Raw genomic sequence first — 25,179 nt, 5'->3', positions numbered from 1 at the left:
AGTCAAGGACTTTTTCAGCTTCCCACAGAAGCTGAGAGGGAGCATAGACGGAACAAGCTGACCAAAGGAATATTCCATACCATGAATGTCATGCTCAGTATATAAATGGGGGTTGGTGGGAAGCAGGAATCCGCGATCACTGCTTGGGACAGGCTGGGCAGCCAATCATAGGGCAGTGAAGCAATCTGTGTTGTATCACTTTATTTTGTATATTATTTTACCATTATTATTATTATTTTTCTCTGCTGTTACCATTCTATTAGACTGTCTTTATCTCAACCCACAAGTTTTGTTTTTTTCTCTTTTTTCTCCCCCTTCTCCCTATCCTACCAGGCGGCAGTGGGGGGGGAAGCGAGTGAACGACTGCACAGTCCTAGTTGCCAGCTGGGGTTAAACCATGACAGCAGTCTAACACTTAACTGAGAAGCAGACAGAGTTATATTTTAAAGGTTAAACTACACTTCTCTCTTAAAACCAATCACAAATGCATTATTATACATTTGTTTAATTAAGCAAAGCCTGATTTCCCAGCTTTACTAAACCACCAGCTTTACCATCAAAGCATCAGGCAGCCATCACTCATGCTAAAAGAGAGCTAGCACAAATGGGCACACACACTGGAGCCAGACAATAACATAAGACACAGCTGCACAGACTAAGCCAGCGTGTTCCAAGTGCTATGAACAGGAAAAAAAATAAAATCCAGGACAAGTCAAGAATTCTGGGCTTCACTTTGGCTATTCCAACTTCTAGTGGCATCGAAACGCGAGCAACACAGTGTGACAAGCTATCCCAGAGCCCTGTAACTGCACAACAAAGTTCACTGTTTGTATTATTTTGCGGCAAAGGACGTAGCTCTGGAGATACTGGTACAGTACTGGGAACCCCTCCTTACCATACCATTTTGAACCCCGTATCTGCAAAGGTCTTCTGCTACCCGCTATCTTACATCCTACTTTCCCAACCCAGCCCTCCTCCCCAAGGCCCCTCCACAGCTCTCTGCCTCCTCCCAAAATTCTAACCACTCTAGCTTCCTACTGCCTGTTCCTACAGTCTCACCTCTGCTTAGCCTCCTCTCCAGAAACCCCTGGCCTCAAAATGTTCCCGTTTTCCTAACCCACAACCCCAACATCCCGTGCACACTACCCCCCACCCCATTCTCCCCTGGAAGTGCAGATTCCAGCACTGGCTCCATCACAGCTCAGGTTGCTGCAGAGTCCACATTCCAAGTGCAGAAGCTGCTTTAATACTGGACAAAATGCAATTTTTCAACCAGTAAATAGATGTATTCCTTTACACTGCACCCCCAAATGACATCTCAGTCACCCTCCTTTCTGAAAGGGTGTAATATCTTGGATCGCGTAACATTTATTGCAGGACAAAGCCACTGTGCAAAACCTTGTTACTACACCATAACTCATTAACGTATCCAAACCCAAACTACTCCTCACAGCACACAGTTCAAAGGCATCTTGTGCAGGCCTCTCACTTATTACTATTCTAGACTGGATAAAACTTCCCTTGCCCATCTTTTGGATTGAGATTTTGTCTCATATTCAGTACCAACAGTAAAAAAAAAATCTGATTCTTATAAAGCATGACCTCACTTTCTAGAAATGACTTTTCTGTTGTCATTCCTTGCATTACTGCTGTTCAAATTAAACTAACTAGGATTTGTAACTTTGACATCTTGAATACAATCAGCAGCCAGATTGCTCAGCACATAACCAGACTGACCACCGCAGAGCGATTGTGAGAAACCAGATGAAAGGGGTACACACGTTTACCTCAGCTGCAGGTCACATGAAATTAGAGCAAGCATCTTTTTGGTAACTCAACCTTGAAGTGAGATTATGATCAGAAGCTTGACTATATGTGAATCACCTTCTTACTAGAAGATGAGGTTTCCATGCACATCCATGGCCAGGTGTCCTAGTTAAAAAAATACAGGTTTACTCACTTTCAGACCCCCATCTCTCTTCCAGAGAAACAGTGCAGCTTGACACAAAGGGTTCTAGATTAAATTCTGGATCATGCATCAACAATATTAACCAAAATCCAATTGCACGATCTTTGATAATTTCGATTATGAATGGAAGAAGAGGACCAAGTCAGCCAGCAGAAAAATCTGTTCCTGTATACTATCAACTACAAACTGACCTGGGCACTACTCAGAGTAAAAATTTCAAAACGTACAGTGTTTAAGCTCTGCTGAAAAACCTGAGTACACCGGTTAGATTCCCTATGCAAAAAGGATCATGATATAAACTTACTCTGTACTGATCTGGAGACACAATTATAAAATCAACATAGAACCATCAGGTCATAACCTAAGTTAATAGGCAAATCAGATTTTCTGCTCTTAAAGAATAAACAAAAAGCAAAGGAAACAATTCCCTGTACCAGTTCAGACAAGAAAGTGAACTAAGGTGCCAGTATTTTAACACAGAAATTGAAATCAGTCCTCCTAATGTGGAAGTTAAATTATTTTATTAGCAAAAAGGGCACGTGGGATGGCTCAGATAATTAAAAAAAGAATATTTTGAGACTGAGCATTTGTGAGAAGTTCCACCTGAAAGGGGATATGAGAACACAAGAGGAAGGGTACGAAGGGAGAGTTAAAGCTATCCTGAAGCGTGCGCATGGGGAAAAGAACCTTTTCTAAAGATTTGCTACTGTGGACAAGATCTGGCATTGTGAATCTTAGCCTTTCAAAGGAGAGATATGGAAGGAAATGAAGCAAAAAAAAAAAAAAAAAAAAAAGAAAAAGAAAAAAAAAATAGAGGTTCCATAAATGGGTAGCATTTTCAGTCTATTTCAGCTTGCAAATGAAGGCAGGATCAAATAGGCCAGAACCAACATATAAAGAGACAAACTGAGGTTAACTTGGGTAAGCAGGTGCAGTGTCACTGACTTCTTTCACCTGTTTCTAGTGGAGGAAGAAAGTCATAATCACACTTTCAATACTTTCACAAGTGTAAAAAGATAGAACACGTTCCTAGCTATCAAGAGACATTTTGAGTTCAACATTTGTTCCATCCTGCAGTCACCAGACAGATCTCACATAAATTACTTAATCTTCTACTTCATTTTCCCTATTTATAAAGTGGAGCAGAATTGCTCTAATTTATTTCAGGATAAATTAAGAAGAGGTTTATGACTTCTAACGTTTTGGGTTTGAAGGCAAAGTAGTAAAAATCTTGAATTTGCCCTATTTAGGATAACATTTGGCAGCTACTGTTTTATATTCACTGAATTTACTTCTTTTAAAACTAGTATTTTCAATAATGGAAATAATGTGACCAATTCCATTCACCCTGGCATTCAGAGTTAACGTTACACTTCTTGTTTACCCAGTTGAGGTGGCAGATGAACCCCGTTGCTACAGATGTCCTAGTGGTAACAGTACTAGTTAGTCATCCTGTACACATCACTTTATACAGCCCTAGGTGGAAAAGCTTATGCATCTGCTTAGAAGTAGCTGCAAAAGGCAAAAAAGAAAAGTGAAAAACCATATATGAGAGTTTGTACATTCAGCTATGCATATTGGTTGCTCACATATGTGCACAACTATGAAAGCTAGGACAAATCTGTTCAAAGATTTATTTTTATCCAAATAGAGTTGTTCCCACACCTTTGCCCCAAACCCTTTTGCAGGGCAATCAAGTCAGTGGTTCACAGAGTTGAAGCAGTCAGATTTAAATTTGGAGCTGCTCTGTGGTGTCCGGGTTTGTTTTGCTCCCTCTGCTGAGAAGCACTGCTAAATCTGAAGTGTGTCAAGTGGGTCAGGTTCAGAAGTTGGTCAGTTCTGGTTCCTCCTGACACTCTGGACACCGAGTTCTGGAATCCAAATGAAGAGGATATTAATCAAAGAATGCTTAAATGTCTTTTCCCATTTTGATGAAGATTGGTGAGCTGAACAGGCTTTTGACTGTTATCCAGCTCTGTTTGCTTTTATGTGTCTGTGCACACTAATTTACACAGCAGCAAAAAGAAAAGGTTTCCTTGTGGAGATAAGGAGATAATCTTCCAGGCGTTTTCGTTTGCTGAGCCATCGATGATTATCGTATCTGTTAGAGAGACGGGATTGCAGTTCCCATCTGTGCAATTCACAGCATCTCCAGGGACTCTTAACGGGTTATTCTTACCAGGCGAGGATGGTGAGGCGGCTTCTTTTCCAGTGAAGCTTGCAAGTCCAAACCGCTGAGTGTGGGGTTGCTGGAAGGGATGATGTTTTCCCAGCCAGCCAGGCAATGCTGTGAAAAGAGATGGGAATGCTGCATTGGAGTGCTTTACTCATTTTAATCTATTGTGGCCTGTTAGTTCTAAATAATAACTTCTGCACAGGGAGGTTTTAGCAGGTAATTAATTAATTTTTGAGGAGTTCTATATGACTAACAGGAAAAAGAAATCTCTAATGAAGCAAAACCGCATAGCTGTCCCCTCTTCCACATTTCACTGGCTAATTATTTCTAAAACAAGCTCCTGCTTCGTGAACTCAAGCACCCGACCTCTCTGAACCTGTCTCAACTGACTCATCCAGTTCCCTAAACCTCAAGACCAGGCTTCTTCCTACCTCTTCCCTCGAAATCTTTAGGCCAGAGCTAGGTCGGATTAGTTAACACTGCCTGCAGCATTGCTTAATGGCTGAAATACAGGACTAAATCCACCCTTGCCACTACTGATTTTGCCTGGCCCCTGTACACTGTGAATAGTTCAAAGTAGTTTGTCTTTTAGACTCTCTAACATTGGTGGAAAGAAATACAGGCACTCTTACGTATGGATAATCGTGTTGAAAGGTCAATGCCTGATATAAGTCAGTTGAATCATGCCCCAGAAGTATACAGCTCCATATGGCACTTTCTTTTTCTCAGTGAAAGCATTTGGAGATATGTCATGCACTTCACGCCAGTTACACAAAAGGTATTAACTCAGAAGCACACACTGATGGCTTTTCTTGCTATGTCAGTGACGCAGATCAGAAATTTTATCGGAAACCCTGCTAGGGGGATGAGTCTCAGATTCTCTTTCCTTCTTGTGCTGTAAAACAATGCCCAGCCTGGGCTATGCCATCGCTGTCAGCAAGAAGACAGCAACTTACCGAAAGTAATGCTAGATTGTCTGCCGGTTCAAAGCTCTTCCTGCGATGGGCTTTGTATTTGTAGGTAGGCATTAGGGTAGATCTGGGAATGCTGACCCTGCAACCATACAAGGGAAGCAATTGTCTACACCTTCCACAAGGCAGAGGAAATTTGCATGCTTTCGCACTCAGAATCCAAGGGTCTAACCCCAAAGTGAAGCAAGTGAAACAGTTTGTATTAGGGCATTAGATACTTTACATGTACATTCAGATTCTGGACCACATTCAGATAAAACATGCATTTCTCACTGACTTCAGAACTGTTTCTGCTCATGGAAAACATCAGTAATGGGTTTTTAAGCAAGAGATAACTCTGCCTTGAGAACAGCAACCCTCTAACGAGCTATTTTGACCCTCTTTTCCCCCTCACATGATCGGCTTTTTCCTCCCCATTGTTTCCTTGAGTTCTGCATATTACAAAACAATAATTCTTACCTACCTGACATAGACTGGCTCTCCCAGTACCTCTGGGGGCTGATGAGTACGTGGGATCTTACACACAGGGCAGGCAGATTCTGAGTCCACAGGGACAGTGAAGAGGCGTTGGTTTAATCGATAACAATAAACACCTGCCAGAGAATAATGAAACATCGTGGTATTTCTAGTTTGACAGAAAGTTCCTCAACCCAATCAACAATGCTGTGTTCTACCAGTGTTGCACATGCATTCTATAAAAAGAGCTGCTTTTCCCGAATTATCTTTTACATTTCCTGTCCCCAGATAAGTTCCTAAAAACCAAAACTTCAACCTCCTCAACTTAAAAAGAGAATATTAGACAATTACAAGAAACCCTGACAAAATAAGATGATACTGATTGAGAGAGGATCCCTAGAAGACTCAAGTATCTTTGAAGTAGGAAGTTGAATATGCTTTAGAAGCTGCAGCTAAAATAGCACATTCTTTTTTGTCTTGCATGATGTGGGGCTCTCAGAATAACAGGCAAAGACTGCTCCACTGTTTGTTCACAGAAATCGTATTGGGAAGAAATCTGATCTTACACTTATGGGAACTGGTGATCAAATCTGGTTCTTGTTCAGGAGCTATGCAATCCAGAGCCTCAGGCCTAAAGAAACACCCAAACAAATCAGTTAGTGTCGTGGTTTAACCCCAGCCAGCAACTAGGACCACATAGCCGCTCACTCACACCCCCTCCTCCACCCGCCCCCTACACCCCCAGGAGGGTAGGGAGAAGAAGAAACTCATGGGTTGAGATAAAGACAGTTCAATAGAACAGTAACAGAAGCGAAAAATAACAACAATGGTAAAAGAACATACAAAATAAAGTGGTGCAACGCAAGTTGTTCTTACTGCCCGATGATCGGTTGCCCAGGCTGTCCTAAGCAGTGATCGCGGATTCACTCCCCCCGCAACAATACCAATTATTTATATCCTGATTACGACGTCTATGGTATGAAATATTCCTTTAGTCAGCTTGTCCTGTCTATGCTCCCTCTCAGCTTCTATGGGAAGCTGAAAAAGTCCTTGACTAATGTAAACATTACTTGGCAACACCTAAAACAATATGTGTTGCCAACATTCTTATACCAAATACAAAACACAGCAGCAACTAGGAAGAAAACTGACTCTATCCCAGCTGAAACCCATACAGTTAGTGACAGGGGGGCAGGCCCTCTGAACAGCCCCACCTTTTCCAAGCATGTATTTCTGAATGGGAGGTAAAGGCCTACAAAACCACCCTTACAATTTCCCACTCCAATCAGACCATACTGCCCATCACTCTAAAGGGACACACTGCTGCTTCAGCCCTTCCCCCATACCCACTTACTCCAGGTGCTGCTCATGAATACATGCTTCTTTGTTGGCCTGTCGGAACTCATGCAGCTCAGCAAAGTATTGATCAGATTTTTCCGCTACTGAAGAGTTTGTATCTAGGAGCCCTGAGAATGCCAAGGAAAGAGAGAAGTTCAAGGCTTTACCAAATTTGGGAAAGCAAGCCTCATGCAAAACAGTCAAACCAACCAAAGGTCTGAAGCACCAAAATGGAGAATGAGAAGAGCATGCTACCATGTCAAGCCAGAGATTTACTGCAGGGTTGGGGTCTCTTACTGCATTCATTCATTTTGGTTACTTGACATCCCCTCTGACCCCATTCAGCTTTGCCATTTGCTGCCTGGATTCCCATACCACTGCCACTTCACCATTCCAGGGAAGCACAGGCCACCTCTGGCCTGGACAGGGAATCGCTTCTGACAAAATGCGGCTCCTCAGCAGAAACCTGCTACACAGGCTCTAGGTCTGCAGTTCTGTCCTGTCTCAACTGAAACGGGCTGTAAACTGTGTTTTAACTCTTCATATTACCACATCATGCTGAGAGTTTTGCTTCAAGTTTAGGATTCACCTGCAATCCAGTCATAGCCCAGGAAAGGACGCACGGACCAGCTGCTCACAGGTATGGCATATTCTTCAGGGTCAGACTGAAAAGTCACACGACCAGCTTCCTTCTGGGAAGAAAACAATTCATAAAGACTTCCTATACATTTAGCAGGACATTCAAAGGTACAGCTTAGGAGAAAACTGGCAGCTGTTCAAATGGAACAGCTGTGGCTTAGTTTGAGGCTGGATTCTATCTATGCCTCTACCAGTAATTTGCTCACCAGCCCCTTTGTCTTCTTAATTCATAAAATAGAAAGGGGAGGCTGGGGACTTGCCCAAGCTAAGGCAGTAGGCAGTATTTTTCAGGGCTTCAAACAGAATGCTGACTTCCCTGCATCACACATCCCCAAACATCAGGCCATCTGCACTGCGTTGGAGGATGATTACGGCAACAGGAAATAAGGAATTAAGGAAATAAGCTATGTAGCAGCAGCACTGCACCAGGCTGCTCTCCCTGACCATATAAATCACATATGCAAATGACATGGAGCCTTACAGTGCAATGCTACAGTTTTCTGGTCTTTGGTTCAAGGGTTAAGGAAAGCGGGGGCTGAACAAACTGCCAACAGCTCCTGGCTGCTATGGCTGGGAACAGTTCTGATCCCAACTTCCAATTTACACAGTGGGAACAGAGCAAGTAATGTTCTCATGACCCTGTCTCCCCATTGTTTTATTGACTTATGAAAATGAGCAAAGCCTTGGTTTCACCATTTACCTTCAACCCTTTGGACTGAGATGTCAGCAAGATTGATTTACGGATTACGGGCTCTCTAATGACCACAGGCTGCGTGCTGGTCTCCTCACTTTGTATGCTGCTCAGTGATGGGTCCAGATCATCCTTAAGCTGTTTTTTCTCATGGAAACCATGTGGCAGAGCAGACTGTTGTCTGTTCTCTCCGTGTCCCAGAAGGAAGTTCGCCAGACTTCCTCGAGCATGGCCATCCCTATCCACTCCAGAGGTTTCTCTGCCACATGTAATGATTGCAGACACTGGTGTAACATTTTTCTCTTTTCCAGGAAAGCTGGAATCCAAACCTACTGCTTCCTGCATCTTCATTTGTTGCTGCTGAACCCCTCTGTCATCGCTGCTGTGTATAAGAGATGAACAAAGGGCTGCTCTGGCTGCGTAAGCTCCAGGTTCCACAGACACCAACATTGCAGGGTCAGCTGTAGACTTCACAGCATCCAACTGGTTTTCCTTCTGTAAGGACAGAGACTGTCACACCACGTGGCATCATTCAGTTTACAAATACCTTTCATTAGGATATTTCACTCAGTAAGAGAAAATCAACCTCTCATTCTAAAAAAGCAAAATCCTTATGTTATTCATGAGACATTACTAAGTGTTTGGAGAAGACAGGGATCCACTTCCAGCTAAATGCATCTTTTCCTTATTTGAGGAACCTCTAAATTTTCAGCCTTTGTACCTAGAAGAAATAAAATAACTATGTTCCACAATGTTGATTCCTATTTTAGATTAAGAAACCTACATTTTTTTTAGGCAGGAACTGATCTCTAAACTCTTTGCAAGGGACTATTTGAGACTGCAGGATAAACAATAAACAAAAGTCAGCTACTTTTCTAACAAGACTTCATATTCCACTTTCTACCAGCTGCTCCACATTCTTATGCCTCCTTTACCACACCACCCTATAGGCAGAGCTGCTGCCTACCACACAAGGCCCATGTGCTTCCCAGCAATACTAGCATACACACAACACATACCCCTCTGTTGGGCAAGGGGGCAGATCTTTCAGTAGCTGTTCTGTTACGAAGAGATGCTGGAGAGTGTGCCTTGCTGGGAAGTCTTTTTCTGATCTCTTCCTGCTTCATTCTGAGCCTTTGTAGAAGGTCCTGGTTGGCCTGACGCAGCCTGTTCAGGTGCTCTAACTCCATCTTATGAAAACATTTTCCTGTAAAGCCAAAGGAAGGGTGAACTACATAAAAGGAAGCACTAAGCAAAGATGCAGACTCAGGAAAAACCACTTTCAGGGGACTTTTCATAAAAACCACTTACAGCTGTTGATCAATGCTCCTGAGAAATCAGCCAGTCTCAAAACTAACAACTAGCGCCACTGCATACTTCTCTCCCCTCAGATGTACTGTCGAGTATTTTGCACCCAGAAACTGGTAGCTGTCTGAATTGAGACCCGACATTCTTACAGAGGAAACAGTAAACATGGAAAAAGTCACATCAAAAACCCAAACAAGAGACATTTGAATGAGAGGCTGATGTTTAGGATAACTTTATGTAACTCTGCTTTAATGTTTTTTTAAGCAACAAAATTTATGTTGTGGTAATACCGGGATGTTCCTAAGTTCAAAACAGGAATAATTAATATAATGTGTTTCCTCTATCCAAAAGAAATATTGAGTCAAAACTGTCCTCCACATTCCCCAGGCAGGAAGATTACAAAAGGCTCAGGACAAGGGCTCAGACAATTCCAATGGCACACGTTAATCAATAAGGGTTCCTGCCCTTTTATTAGAAGGGGGGGGGGGAAAAGGAGTTAATAAACAAATAAATGAATAAAGCTTAGTTTGACTGGAAGGCTGTTATGCTGTTCAACATGTTTACAACATCACAAGCTCCTCTAAATTTGCAGAAAGTGTTTGTTTTTTTTTAAATAAAACAAAATTCTAAACCACACATTGCTTTTGGCTAGGGTGATCAGCTATGTTCTCAAGTATAACTATGTGCTTCTCCAAGACCTTTTGTTCCAAAGGATCCCTAAACCCTTTTCCAAAGCTCATCTGATTTGTTTTTGTGTCTGCTACCTTGGTAACTGGACATAAGGAATCAAATACATATGCTGTACAACAGCACTGGGAGGTACAAAGAGCAGTGTTATCAAAAAACCACAACGTATCTTTTTGTTACAAGAAATAAGTGAGAGGTGCACTACTGGACAAAAAATAGAAATACCAGTCTTGAGGCACCAAATTTGAGATTATTTAACAAAACAGAAGTTCTCACGGTATTCACAGGACAAAACGAACAGCATCCTCTCATCATTGCTCATCGGAAAGCAAATACTCTGAAAATAACATTAGTCAAGGGACTTTTTGGAAGGGTTTTACCAGATGAGATCCACTCTTAGTATAATCTACAAAAAGCTGTTAGCCCTTCATGCTCACCCTCAGCGGCTCAAGCTTATGAAACTGCTTTAGTCTGAATCCTTTACGAAAAGGAGCTTAGCTTCTCGCAGTTAAAAATAAATAATGGTTGATCGGGAGCTAAGATCTCTCAGCTCTGCAACAAAGTTGTCCAACACCTCTGCAGAGCTTCCCAGAGCTCCTTCTGCGCAGACGCGGTGGTTCCGCTCTCTCGCGACCATGAGGAAGGGGAGACGGCCCCGGGCATTGTAAAATTCCCCTTCCCTCTTCAAGAGGCCGGGCCGGCAGTCGACAGAGAACCGGCAAACCCTCCCTCCCTTCGGAGCACGGTGTGGGCAGCCAGGCCGAGCGGCTCCAGTGCTGCGGCCGTTCGAACTCCCCCCGCCGACTCCACGTTTTCAGGCCCACCTGCTCCGCACCCCGCCGCTCCGGCTCGCCCGGCGATCCCGCGGCCGGGGGATCCCCGCCCGGCTCCAGCCGCCGCCGCCGCCGGGATTCCCCAGGGCAGCCCCGGCCCTGCCGTTCCCGCAGCCCCGCGGCCGGGGCTGGGCCCGTCCCGCCCCGCGGCTCCCGGCATGCGCGGGGCCGGGGAGGCGGGGGCGGCCGGAGCCCCTCCCGGCCCGGCGGGGCGCTGGGCAAGGGCAGCACCGGGCCCCGAACTTCCTCCCTTTGGGTTCGTTAGATCGCCACAGCTCGGCTTCTGAGCGGAAGGCGCACCCCCGCCTCCCACAGAAGGTAAAAGGGAGCCCTTTCGAAAATTTATCAGCAGCGATCTGGCTTTTACATTACGCACCGTGTAATCGATCCTCTGACAATACTGATTCACCACAATTTCAGTCTATTAACGCTGTATTTGCTGAGCATTACTTCCTACAGCGTTCTCAAGAAAGCACTGATTCCAACACCGACATTTTTAGTGTAACTTAAGGAGGAATCTCTCAAACTTTCCATCAGATAATTCAGTATCATTGGTCGTCTTGTTAATTTTCATAGTAAGAACGCAGATAAAAAGTCACTATTGTCAAACATGCAATTTACTGCAACATGGTAGCGTATCATCATCTGAATACATTATACTTACGCTTGAAGACTTCGTATCACGACACGCAGAACACATAAGGAGAAATATTTTTCCAATTAATTTTTATTTTGGTTTCCATTGTTTACAGCATCGATACAGGGATAATTCATGCAAATTTACCACCTTAAATACAGCAGAGAGAAAACTCACTGGTAAGAGTATTTCGAAGAGCTCCATCAACATAACACAATCAGAAAAATAAGTAGCAGCAATAAGATAAAGTGCATTTAGCTGACCTCCTTTAATAGAGTTTTGGGGAAGATTGTTTTTGGAGTTGCCTGTTGTAAGGATTAGTTTATCATTGTTTATGAAAAGCAGAAGGGAACAGCCTCCTTGCCGATAGTGTTCATTCCTCCACCACTCTGAATTAAAGAAGTACAGCTGTATTTTGTTTATGAGGAAACCAGCTCATAGGCCTTTCTGTTAAAAGTTTGATTCTTGATCACTTGGGCTTCTAGGGACAAGGGTTACAGACATACTCAAAAATTCTTCTCTCCCATGTTAGCAGTTTTGCTTCTTAAAAAATTTAATTGGTTCTTTCCCCCCTGTTCTATAGGTTAGGTTTGAACCCGACAGTGAGAATGCCTACATCGCCAAAATCTGAACCCTGTCAGAAACACACACGTTGGCAAGACACCAGATTCTACGAACCCGTCAATCTCTTTTCCCTTTACAGATCAGACGCTGGCTTAAAGATCAGATCAGATTTCCCCTAAAGGGCTGCTGAAGATATGCTAGCAGCACACGTCTTCATAAGCAAGGTCAGCATTTCAGGTAGCCTAGAGCTGCTGAGCAGCGGTGCATCATCATCCCCCTCTACCTGGAACTGACAATTTCCTGGTGTATTAGAGGTGTGCTTAATGTTCTAACTCAACAGCATAGTACACAGCCTTTTATAAATGTGCATGTGATAGCTTGAGAGACTAGAGATCCAAATTTTTTCACATAATACCTGCAGCAGAATAACGGTGGGTGATTCCACTTATTCCGGTATACTTCACCACAAGCCTAGAGAAGACATTTCCAGAGGCAAGGACTCAAATTTCTTTCTTACTCATTCTTGGATCTGATCTGAGCCATGTTTACATCCTGGTGGTTGCCTGAGGAAACCGACCAAGGCCAATGAAGCCCACTGATGAAAATGGCTTTCCAGCTTGGGTTGGATTCAAAGCTGCCTACTCAAGGTGAAAGGTTTGTTTGCTTCCTGCATTCCAGGGACATAACAGTCTCAACTGCCAGCTCCTACACGATCAAGATTATTCAAGTCTTACTCCAAATCTTAGAACAGCCTGAAGTACTTACTGACATTTCACTATTTTTACTCCCTCAAGTATCAGGCAGCTTCTACTTTCTGGAACTTTCGTGACACGCAGAACAGTGACTTGTCACAGGCACATACATTCACACCTGAGCATGAACGTGAAATTCTAAGTCCAGCCGATACCATACTCAAGTCTCACTGTCCATAAGAGAAAAAGAAACACTCTTAGTAGTTCTGAATTCAGCTGGGACTTGCTCAAAGATAGCCCATAATTCTCTAAAGTTTGATGCTGAACAGATTTAGGTTGTCACTAACCTCAGAACTACAGGATCCGATTCTGGATTTCTCAGACATTTTGTGGGGAACAGAAAGTTTACACCCAAGACATAGCAAAATACTGACCCACCAAGCGGAAAAGAAACTTTGCAACATAGGAACCTAATCCTGGTACTACTGAAACCAGTGAGAACTTCTCCTTTACCAACTCCAGCAGGAAAAGACTCAAGTCCTTACAATTCCCAAATCTTCTACTCCAAATTCAAAATTGCTTCCAGGCAAAACTCAACAATTAATTTCATCTATTTGCAAATAAAGAATGTCTTTAAAGAAATAAGTCACCTTAACCCATTCTTGCCCTGGCATGAAATAAAAGGGATGGGTCTCCCCCCTGCCCCAGAGGAGCTGCAGTTGCCAGCTCATTCTCGTACTTTTAACAGAAGAGAAACATTAAATCATATTACTGCATGGACTGTAACATCCTATGGGAACTCTGCATAAAGCAAAATCTCTTACAGCTTGTAATCCGCATGCTGTTCTTGTGGCCAAATAGTGGTAATGGAATTCCAAAGGCCTGCTTCCAGAAACACAGCTGTGCATTCCAAAAAAAAACCCCGACATTCATCAACTTATCTCATAAGGCAGTCGTTAACATTCTGTCAACTGGCTTTTCTTTCCTATTTTTCTTCCTCAACAAGCTGCCAAATTATCAGCACTACCTCCTTCACAGGAGCTACTTATGTCTTTGCAAACTATTTGTCCATGGCACGAAATGGGCCAGACCCAGACTCCATTATTAAAGAGCTCTTAAGAGGAAGAAACTAACTCCAAATACAATAAGCTTACCAAAGCAAAATCTTAGTCCCTCTTGCTCTGGAAGAGAACTGGGTTTTGTTCACAGGTTTAAACATACTGACAGTAATAAACCTTTCTATGAAGGGACATAGTGATTCTCTGCATGTTCTATAATAACGGAATATTAACCTAGGAGTTAGGCCTGTGTGGGCTATAAATGCATTGTGAAACCATCGTTGTGTCAGTGTGCTCGGGATCTGTGTTTAGACAAACAGCTTGTCACGCATACATAAACCTGGGGCTTGGAAGTCAGAAGTTCTACCTTCATGTAGTAAAATAACTCCACAAAGATGTGTCAGAATAACTTTTAACCCGATAAAGCATTTGTTTGTTTTAAATTTGTTACTGTACTTGATTTTGCTTTAAAAAGCCCCCTGTAAATGTATGAAGCACACATTCTTTCTGAAGTAGCCTGGTCTCACAAGAAGGAAAGGGAAGAGTTATAAACAGCTAGTGTTTAGAGGTGGGACACAAAACAGGGAAGCAGAATCCTATTGTTCACACAGCAACTGGAAACGTAGCAATAGGCTTTTGCTCATTCCCTTTAGGGAATTCCATCACCCACCATGTTCTCTGCAGTAATTAAGAGAGCACTGAAGGGAAACAGTGCTGGTTTTTCTCTTCTTCCCACACTATCTGCTTTGCTGCAGGTACTGATGTGTGAACATGTTGAGTTCACTGTCAAGCCAACCCGCTTTATTCCTGCAAGGACAGAAAGTCTCCATTAGGTGAGCAAAATAGCTCTTCTCAAGCCAATCTGAAAGAAGCGCAACTAAAACAAGCGAACAGCAAGGCATGGAGAGGAGTGCCAAAGGTCCGTTCCAAAATGCTGCTACCATTCCCTGCCCTTCCTCAGGTCAGGAACACTTGCCTGCTAATAGTCCCTAGGCTTTGAGGTTCAAACTGAGATCTCGGGGACAACTTCACAATGATACATTGTTTAGATAAGGAATGTTTGAAAAATTCTTCCCGACAGTCTTTGCAGGGTGAAGAAAAACATCAGACAGCTGTGTACAAAGGCAAAGTTGAGACTTTTGGCATAATTTTGTAACAGCCTGAAGGAGTTTTTAGGAGTAGAGGACTGTATGTTTTGATAAATGGAAAGGAACTGTAATTCCAAACAAACCAAAAACAAGAAGGAAAAGGTGTTTTGTGAGACAGAAGATTTAAATGACTGTCGACAGTACATGGGAAAGTACATAGTGAAAGGGAACACGACTTGGTAGGGAAAGATGCTGATGACTGCACATCAAACGCTATGATGGAAGTAGGACTGCACTCAAAGATATACCCTAATCCGAACATCTTGGGGCAATCACATGAAGAGCAATTGTATGCAAGTGTCTGTGTATATGGGATAATAAAATCTCACCTGAGCAGTTTTGCTTTGCTTTGCAGTGAATCCAGAATTTCGATCTTTTTGTTCATGGCAGAAATTTCCTGCTCAAGATTCTCCCGTGTGACATCCACTTGCTGACACAAATGAGCAAATGTTCCAGCAAGCTCTCTATGCAACAAGGAGAATAGTTGGATGTGACGACAAGTAAGCTCAAGCAGCAAACTCAACGAATATATCCCTTTGATGTATAGTGATAACGATACTGAATCAGATATTCCTCTTTTCAGTTCTGCACAAGGATATGTTAGAGCATCAGAGCAACTTGATTTGAGAGAGAAAAGTACATTAAGACTAATGCTTAACAGTACACCAATACTATATTGGTGATTCAAAAAACAGTAATATCACAGTAATAGTCTTCCAAAACACATGTATCATTACACATTTTTTAATCTGGAATTCAACATGCAGATTTATCTTGTTTTAACAAGGGATATCATTTAAAAAATACCCCAAACAATAGAATTTAGATTAGTTTTTAGCTGAATATATGCAACTCACTGTTGGACTTGGTGGCTGCAATTGGAACCGGTATAACTGACGATGAGCTGCAATTTCTCACCAGCATACTCTACAAACTGCCGTTTGAAAGCTCTCTCTTTCGCTTTTGTGGTCCAGGTGAGGCGCTCGTATACATAAAGGAGCCCATAAAGGCCAAAAGAAAGAGCAATCAGTCTCCAACCCACAGCCTTCCAGACCTAAAAAAAGCACAAGGGCACAAGGAAAAAATAATGACAAAATCATCATCTAGGAATGATGCGAAGTCCTAACAACGGTGACACAGAGCACTGCACTTATATTCTAGGAACATGAAAACGAGCCAGATAGATAACCCTGACTTGCAAGTGTTTTCATTAGTCAGCTTACTACCGATGTTCAGCCTACAAAATAAGAATACCTAACCTGAACTCTTGGGGTTCTGTATGGGTTAACCTTTCCAGCACATTTCAGTCACATCTGCAAGTGCAAATGAACTTTGTCTGCTTCACAGAAACCCTGTTTCTGAAGTAAAAGACAGTTTCAAGCAAACATTTTCCTTTCGAGAAACCAACCACCCCTAGACACTGCAACACTAGAATAGCATGTAGGTATGGAACTACAGAAACTTAGATTCTTCCTCCAACAGGAACTAGAGTTACCATGCAATTTGAGTTAGATCCCTCATGCCTCCACAATTTGGTGAGATTTGAGATTCAAAACATTCACTGTTTTCAAAAGACAGAAAAGCAGAAAGTGCTGATTTTCTCTGAAATAATTTAGGCATAATATCTAAAATTAAGTGCTCTCCTCCCCTTCCAGGAAGGAAGACACACATGATCAAAGGCTCTTAATAGGTATTTCTGTCCTGATTCCTCTGTAAATAGAAAAAGAAAAATACCGAATTTTCTTTTATTCTCACAAAAGAATCAGAGACTATTTAATGCTTTTGTAACATACTTCGAAGGGTTATCTTCACAATAACCCTGGCTCCAAGCCTAACTATTATGCAAAATAAGGTCAATATTTATACTCAAATGGAAGATCAAATGAGAAAATATTTCACTATACGTGAATAGCAAATATCTACAGGACTCAGCAGTGCAAGCACTTTTCAAGTCAGTGGTCTGACTTTATTTATATAAATGCTGCTCAGATTGACAACGCACCACACCACCAACCACGATGATCCCCATAGAAGTTCGGGAAGTTAATGAGGCCAGGCCAGTCACCATCGACACCATGAGCTCTTCCTGGGTCATAGAGCCCTGAGGCAAAGGAGGCAGACTGGGATTTGCTGGTGTTAAAGGGCGTTGAACCTAATTAGAGAAGTAGTGACAAAACAAAACAAAACCAAAGGACAGAATAAGAGAAGGCAAGCCACTGCCCTTTCCCACCAAAAAGACTTCAGGAGCCACTGCAATGACGAATATCACATCTACCGTGACCACTCAAAGAGATATCTTACCTGGTCGTTATAGCCCATCAGGGCCCGACGACCATTCTTTGGTCCCAAAAACCTGTTCACCAGCATCGTCCATCCAAGAGAGAAATGGAATTCTATGTCCTCTTGGAAGTCGGCACAAAGCTTGTCACAGTTCAGATCATAGCTGAGCATGAAGCACTGTCGGGGAATTAACATGTCTATCTGGCCCCTCAAAGAGACTGGGAGAAGGGGTTTTAAACCATCTGCACACACAGAAATAAGAACATTGGAAAAATGGCTATTGAGTTCACAAGAATTAACTAGACTTGTATTCTGTAATCAGGGAGGTTATGGGTTGTTTCATCCTTCACAATTATTTTTCTTAGTACCTTAAATTTCCTAAAGCCAAGCATGTTGCAAAGTGAGAAATACATCATGAATTACTATTATTTCGGATCAGCTCAGAAAGAAATCTTGCCACGGACCCTCCTAAATCCTTACAGGTAGCTGATGAAGTTTACAGTTTAGCAATAGCTTGGAAAACAGAATCTGGAGGCCAGTTCTAAAAGTGTTTAGGCACCACTCTCCTATCAAAGCTTATATGCAGACAGGCACCTAGTTACAAGTCATTCACATTTCATTAGGATCTTGGTCTGAGAATCTCTCAAGTTTCCAAAGTCACAGTTCCACTCTGTCATGAATGATTGAGCTGATTGTTATGTATTCATTAGCCAATCACTGCACAAGTTCAGATACAGAGTGGAAAAAGCAGGAGTAATTAGTCCTCTACACCACAGCATTACTAATCAAGATGGAAACTAAGATGATGCCATCAGCCATCAGATTAAAGACAAACCCAGAACATCTACCTAGTTATTTTGCGTTACAGTTCAAGAAAAGTGGAAGGAAAATATTGCCTACTGAACTGACCTATCATTTCTTGCTGCATTGTCTGCAGGGAAGCTGTGATTGCATTGGAGCAACGATCTGACATGTTACGGCCCAGGCCTTCCTCAATGTGTTTATGCAGCTCCTGACAAACAAAGAAAGGGTATTAAGCTTACAATAAATGCAAGTACGATGCAGGCTGCAGGTGCTAGAGTTTGCCAGTTGAAAAAAAAAAAAACCTCCCAGAAGAGGAGCACACATTCTGTCTGCCCACTGTTCTAACACTAATTTCACTTTTTTCTCCCCATTTTTCAGTGAAGGAGAGGAAACTGCAAATCAAAAAATCTCACATGTACTCTGTAGTCTAGGAAAAGTTCTGTTTGATCTATACAAGGTGATATATCATATGTGTATCAATTTATCACTGAGATTATTTAAAAAAATCTATTTCTTTTATTATTTTTTAAAGATGTTCACTTTTTACAGAAGCTATCCAAACGCAAGAGACATTCGAACATTTTCACAAGAGGAAAAGCTTAGCTCATATCCTAGTTGGAGGAATGTTAAGCATCTCAAAGAGCTGACATGATTACTGACTCAGAGCAAAAAAAGGCCTCTCTAAATTGCTTAAGCAACCTGTAAAAAGCAAACATCACTTACACTCTTGTAAACTTTAAGAACTACTTGTGATGGATGGAAGTCTGCTTGGTATTCATCTACCAACACTGAAAGTCGTCTGATTTCTTCTGCCATTGCATTTGACACCTAGAGAAACAGCACAGGACAGAGTCTCTCTATATATTCTTTCCTTGCAAGTGACACAAAACCACCACCGAAGATGTGCATTTCTTAGTAAGCACAAACAGGAAAAGACTGAGGCAATATAAGACTTGTGAAAAATGAACAGGCCTTTTCTGTATATTCATAATAGTAAAAACAGCATGTTGTTATTGATAGTAAGACAACTGACATTATTCTAGATCGAAATAATAGGGAAACTTAGCTGAAACATTTTAATATTTTAGGAAGCAGTTAAGATTGAAGTATAGTAGCAATAATAATTCAAATGTTAATCAAAGTCTCATTGTTTATTTAAAACATCTTATGTGAGTCTCTCTGAAAGTTCCCCCCAAGCATTCTACTTTTCATTTTATTACCTCAAGGAGATTAAAAAAAAAAAAAAAAAAAAAGACTTTTCTGAAAGTATTTCTTCTCTTCACATCTGTAACTCCCACATTTCTTGTACTTCAAACCTTTGTCAGCACTTCTGTGTTTTTCCCACTATGCTGGCAGCTGTTTGAGACAACCTACTTTTCTGCAGCCACTCCTCCTTACCTGCCTCTCCACTTCTTCTGTGATCTGTTTTATTTTCCGCTTGTAGTCTTGAGTAAGGAGCTCCAGCTGTTTGTCAATAAAACCTAAACGTTCCTGTCGTTCCTCTCGTGTTTCCAGACAGTAAACTCTGGTGAAAAAAAAAGTGCCCACCAAAAGGCGAATTAAATGCATTTTTGATCTACAAATATCATTTGAATTCCAGAAACAAGACAGATTCTGCTGACCAAGAACAAAATGTGTCAGTATCTACAATACATTACATACACATGGCACAGGACAAAAAAAAAGAAAGAGTGGTCAGGCACTGGAACAGCCTGCCCAGGGAGGTGGTTGAGTCACCATCCCTAGAGGTATTTAAGAAACGTGTAGATTTGGCACTTCAGGGCATGCTCTAGTGGCAGAGATTGTTGGCGGGTTTTGTGTGCGTATGGTTGGACTTGATGATCTCAAAGGTCCTTTCCAACCATGAAGATTCTATGATTCTATGATTCTAGTAATACTTTCACAATTCACTAGAAGCAAGATCAACAGTACATGTCCTTCCCACTCCCAACCATGCTGTATTCTGCTTTGCATTTTAAATGATTATATTCCCTTCAATTTCTTCCAGACTACAAGCTTCAGTTATGCAAACACCAAGCATCAGCTCTCCTCACCGCTGTTCCTGGGCAGCAATATGCACAGAATCCATGATGAGACGAACATCTTCCGCAATCTGCTTTGCTCTCACCGTATGCTGCTCAAATTTTGTTTTTACTGCTGACTGTGAGATACATTCCTGTACACAAAAGGCAGCTCAAGATTAGCAGCATGCGGAAGCACACTAACACAACTTCTCCTTGCCATATAATCTATTTCCAAAATGTGGTCCCACTCCATTTTTATCAACTCTAGTGCCCAGCCTTTCAGGAGTAAAATTTAAACAGAAGATTAGTACACACAACACTCACCTCAAATCTTCTCTCAAAGTTCTGAAACTCAAACATTCTTACTTGAAATCCATCTGCCAATGCTCCACCTGAGAGAAGGGAAGTACAAAACAACCACTTAAGTTTTGAGAAAGCAATCAGATGTTGGACATCAGGAAATGTTCCTGCTTTACCTTGAAGCCTATGCAAAAGTGCTGCTAAGTCATTTCTTTGGTTTTGCCTGCTCTATTAATAGTCTGATCCAGCCCAATTTTATCCATTTTTTTGGAACAAGATAGTCTCCATTTTCTTCCCTGTAAGAAAATGGAAAGTCTCTGTTCGCTTTCCTCACCTCCTTCTGGCATCCCTTGAGCCCTCTGAATCCTGGCATTCAGCACTTCTTTTGCCGACACAAAGAAAATTCGATCCCCTGCCTGGGCTCGATCCACCACACCCAGCTCATCTACCAGGAAACTGGTACACCGCTCCATGTGCTGGCGACGCACCTGAGGGATAAACAGGATAAAGCCTACATGCAGTTAAATCCACTTTACACTCCATCAGTTAAAGGTTAGACCAGGCTTGCAGATGCCCTCTGCTGGTCTAAGCTACTAATGCAAAAGAATAAGAAAAAACCCCCAACTTTGCTGTTTCATGGAACCTTCCAGAGGTTATCTAAGTGATCCAGCTTCAACAGGTCCCTGTGAAACTCTTGGTTTCCAGCTCAGAAATGTCAAGAATCGTGTCCTGATCACTAGTCTATACTCCCTCTAGACTCCACACTATGGCAATAAAAATCCAAACTGTAAAACAATCACATCCAACACTTTATGATTCTACCCGCAAGGACCACAGTCAAAATGGCCTCTATAATAATCCATGCAAAGAGAAGGAATTTAAACACACCACAAACCTCTTCCATGTATTCTGGTTCAGAGGCAGATGCATCCCAGCGATTATTTAAAATAAATATATTGGGTCGAGACAGACGTTCATTCACCTTGTGAAAGAACTGTTTCTCCTAAGCAAAACGGAACAAAACGTCTTAAGATTAATACGTCAAAATTTTTTAACTTTTAGCCAAATTCACTGAACAAGTGGACTTGAACATACAGTTTGCATCAATGTTGATTCAGAATTTGCCACGAGGACAAATACATCAGCATCTAGACAGAATTTGTCAATCCAACTGTCCAGCTCTGTGGTTACATCAATGCCAGGGCTAGCAACAAAAAGAGAACAGACATTACTATGCTGTGGAAACAGCAAAAATAGAATTAAAAGACTTAACAAGGAATGCGTTTCAGCTTTTCAGGGCATCAGTTTCCCATGTCTGAGCTACACTGTCCGGAGGTGACACAAGGTACAGACTACAAGGAAGTACCAATCAAGAGAAACTCTGACTGCTAACTACTGCAAGGGACTTTAGTCACTGTGACAGATTAGAACAACTTCCTTGCTGTTTATTAAATTTGCATTTGAAGACATTTCTGTAATTAATCTGTGATAAGCAGGAAAGGAAAGAAAAGTATTTCTCACCTGTCCATCAGCACTAGGTCATCCTTTAAGAGAGGACATTTGGAATTGGGCCACATTACGCTGACTAGACTGCCAGCATTCAGAAGTTCATCTTGATGAAGGGCATGAGCCAACTGGTTTACTGTCTATTAAAAAGATGGATAACTTGTAACATTTCCTGCATGCTAAGACCCATTAACACAATTATCTCCCCTTCAGGGCTGTTCACAGACAATTTAAGATAAAACCCAACTCCAAATCACTTTCTCTCTGGGAGGTTTTCCACATAAAACTCGCTTGAGTCTCCTAGTCAAAAGGCAACCACCTAGATAGAGTTTACAAGAAATTTTCCTGTCAAGAAAAGCTACTGAGGAATTACCAGGAAGTCTGTGCCTCCTACCAGCCACACAGAGCCCAGAACCCTGCTACCACTAACAAATACAACGTATCATCTTTTTCATAAAACCAACAAACTCCATCTTGAAACTTGCTCCATTCCTCCCTTCCTACATCTAACAAAAACCTGTTCTTTATCTCCATTCCTTTAATGATTAAAATCCTTAACTGTGAAATCTATCCATAGTGCTTTCATTTTCTTGTTCCTCCTCTTTGCTGGCAATTCTGAAGAGCTCTTCTCCTTTACCTTACGCTTAAGGAAATTGTACCTTAACACTCTTCTTTTCCTCCGAGCCTTCAGTAAGCAGGAAAGCTTCGTGTCCATCTGTCCCTTCTACACGCAGGAAACAATTAGTGGTGTGTCCAATTCCTGAAGGAAGCACTTTGTCCCACAGCATGGCATTTATCACAGTGCTTTTCCCATTGCTTGTCCTGAAGTCAGATTAAAGAATAATATAGCTAGGCTTCTGAGATTCAGGTATATCCATTTTGAGATTACAGAAAACAAGCTCTCTAAACCCAAGCAGTATCAGAAGTATTAATAATTTAGGTGCCATAGGCAATTTACAAAAAGACTTTTCTATTTTCTTAAGAATTCCTCCAAATTGAACAATTATGTGCTACAGTATCTGTTTCCAATTTACAAGAGAACTAGTAACAGGGACATGCGCATTACGAGCAAAAGCTGGAGCACTAGTGTTTCTGTAAATATTTTTTACTGCCTACAATCCTAAAGACGCCAGTTGCTTTTACTGAGTGGGGAGCGCAGGCAACATAAGCACGTGACTCACCTTCCAAAAAAAGCAACTTTCATGTGCCGTCTTGCCAACACTTCACTAATGCCACTGACTTTTGACAGGTAGCCTTTGACTTCCAGTACCTGCTCTTCTGTGGTGACAGGATCAAGCTCTACATTCTTGTGTGTTTCTAAAATCAAAATACATCATGTCTCTGAATTCCAGAAGCCATCTGTCTCAGTGATGGGTGAAACACCTCTTCATGATGTAACACACATAACTAAATGTTTATCTGTGTCCCAAAGACTGTGTGGGTAATCTTGACACATGCAATTACACCCTGAGGCAAATTTGCAACAGCATTTATCAGCTGGTCTCTTTTGTGTATCTAATAACCATTCTCATCCTTAGGACTGCCTTGAAGAACACAGCCAACACTTTAAACATTCCAACGCCCTTAAAAACAAATGTCTTCTGTCTGTGTCTTAAGCTGTCAATTATTGGCATATGCTACATGTCACTAGAAATGACATGTCCAGGCAAGAATACTGAAAGAATTATAGGCAAAAACCCTAAAGGGCCTCGTATCATTTATTAAAAAACTCCCAAACAGCATAAAAACCAAGCATAGCTCACTAACTATCTCAGTTTCCTAACATGTGTGAACTTTTTCAGGGTTCATATTTTAAAGCTGACTCCACCCAAATTCAATAAAATAGTTTTCTGTTCTTCTTATAAATATTGATACATAAACAGACATGCACGTCTTGGCACAGGTCTAACAATACCATTTAACTGAATGAGGTGGTTTTGGTGTGTTTTGGGAAGCTGTATACGGGCAAAGCACCGTTACACACTTCTAGTTCAAGAATCCAGCTTACCTTCCAGGAATGACGAACTCTCATTGATGTACGCAGCCAACTGTTCAAAGATACCATTGATTTTCTTCTTTGCAGTGACAAAATGTTTAAGTGGAGAAGCATTTACCTCAGCCATGTGTCTCTTATCCTTCTTCACTGCAACTATTGACTTGGAACGAGTAAACAACAGGGACATTGCGCTACAGAGAAAAATCCAGTAAATAAGGGTGGCTCACCAAGTGCCAACAGCTAGCCAACCAACCATCCTACCAAGAACTAGATAAAAAAAATAATTCTTTATTTCCAGAGAAATTGTTCCACTTTCTACAACTGGAAATTACTCAAGTATTGGACACAAAAAAATTCATCTTTTCTTGTCCCTTCCAATAAACAGGCCCCCAGCGATCACTTCTCCCCCTTCTCCACTTACTTTAAGGATGAGTTACGTTTTCACACGTCAGGCATGGTCAGCTCGAATCCCACTTGAACATGAACGACTGCAGTTGTCCTGCCTTCTCCCTGACCCCGGCCAGACTCCGTCCCGCAGCTCTTTCAGCGACGCCGAGTCCAGCCTGTCACCGTCCCTGCGGCAGAGGGACCAGGGGATGAGGGACACAGGCTGCCGAGCTCCCTGATGGGCCAGGCTCCGCTCCCCCGCCATCCCCGTGCCCGGGGGACGCACTGGGCTGACGCTCCGGGCGGCCGCCGTCGCCTTCTCCTCAGGGGGCCGACGGGCCGGGCAAAGGGCGGGAAGCGCCCCTCTCCCGCTCCCACAGGCGGGCGCGCAGCTCGCAGGGGCCGCGGGGACAGAACCCTGCCCTTGCCCCCGTCCCTGCCGCCCAGGAGCCGACCCCCCGAGAATCTGGCCGGGCCTCCAGCTGCTCCCACCTCCCCTATCGCCAGGCACCGCCCCATCTCTCACCTTCACCGCCGCTCCTGCGAGGCCGCCATGTTACCCCCGCGGCATCGTCAGCCGGCAGGCGCCGGCCGGCGCGTCATGGCGGCGCGACGGGCGGGCCCGCCGCGGGGCACCACGGGAGCGGTAGGCTGAGGGCTGAAGGCGGCGGCCCCGGCCCCGGCCCCGGCCCCCCCCCGCCGGAATCAAACGCAC

At 42.6% G+C, this 25,179-nt stretch overlaps 3 protein-coding genes across 11 annotated transcripts in view; all 3 read right to left on the bottom strand.

Moving 5' to 3' along the window:
- The window catches only part of TNFRSF8 (TNF receptor superfamily member 8), a 36,051-nt gene extending 32,613 nt beyond the window's left edge, over positions 1-3,438 (bottom strand). For all 4 annotated transcript variants that reach the window (XR_012583976.1, XM_074560736.1, XM_074560738.1 and 1 more), the window contains exon 1: positions 1,788-3,438. The gene's annotated coding sequence lies outside the window, so the exon portion shown is untranslated. The remainder of the gene's footprint in view (positions 1-1,787) is intronic.
- A 151-nt stretch (positions 3,439-3,589) lies between these two features.
- MIIP (migration and invasion inhibitory protein) lies at positions 3,590-11,849 on the bottom strand. Of its 5 annotated transcripts, none has more exons than XM_074560734.1 (10): positions 11,733-11,849; positions 9,260-9,447; positions 8,250-8,735; positions 7,500-7,602; positions 6,927-7,038; positions 6,139-6,203; positions 5,580-5,709; positions 5,102-5,198; positions 4,149-4,256; positions 3,590-3,840 (listed from the first exon to the last, which is right to left on the bottom strand). In XM_074560734.1, exons 2-10 carry the CDS (start codon positions 9,428-9,430, stop codon positions 3,676-3,678), a joined length of 1,437 nt encoding a protein of 478 aa, XP_074416835.1. In that variant the 5' UTR covers positions 9,431-9,447; positions 11,733-11,849; the 3' UTR covers positions 3,590-3,675. The 5 variants fall into 5 exon arrangements, with proteins under 5 accessions (XP_074416835.1, XP_074416833.1, XP_074416834.1 ...); XM_074560732.1 differs by lacking the exon at positions 11,733-11,849 and adding an exon at positions 11,060-11,664 and having other exon boundaries at positions 7,500-7,599; XM_074560733.1 differs by lacking the exon at positions 11,733-11,849 and adding an exon at positions 11,060-11,658 and having other exon boundaries at positions 3,590-4,070.
- On the bottom strand, positions 11,778-25,103 carry MFN2 (mitofusin 2). 2 transcript variants are annotated; one of them, XR_012583975.1, is made up of 20 exons: positions 24,991-25,103; positions 24,499-24,652; positions 24,090-24,268; positions 23,263-23,398; positions 22,741-22,903; positions 22,097-22,221; positions 21,671-21,779; positions 21,471-21,578; positions 20,910-21,063; positions 20,600-20,667; positions 20,306-20,427; positions 19,650-19,776; positions 18,975-19,079; positions 18,357-18,459; positions 17,469-17,689; positions 17,170-17,319; positions 16,025-16,221; positions 15,497-15,631; positions 14,690-14,826; positions 11,778-11,855 (listed from the first exon to the last, which is right to left on the bottom strand). XR_012583975.1 is itself a non-coding variant. In XM_074560726.1 (19 exons), the coding sequence occupies exons 3-19, from the start codon at positions 24,262-24,264 to the stop codon at positions 14,757-14,759; spliced, it is 2,268 nt and encodes a 755-aa protein (XP_074416827.1). In that variant the 5' UTR covers positions 24,265-24,268; positions 24,499-24,652; positions 24,991-25,103; the 3' UTR covers positions 11,778-14,756. The 2 variants fall into 2 exon arrangements, 1 of the variants encoding a protein (XP_074416827.1); XM_074560726.1 differs by having other exon boundaries at positions 11,778-14,826.
- Positions 25,104-25,179: the final 76 nt, after the last annotated feature.

Source organism: Larus michahellis, chromosome 16, assembly GCF_964199755.1.
Source record: "Larus michahellis chromosome 16, bLarMic1.1, whole genome shotgun sequence".
Taxonomy (NCBI): domain Eukaryota; kingdom Metazoa; phylum Chordata; class Aves; order Charadriiformes; family Laridae; genus Larus; species Larus michahellis.
The sequence above is the reverse complement of the archived record's forward strand: the minus strand, read 5'-3'. Positions and strand labels throughout refer to the sequence as shown.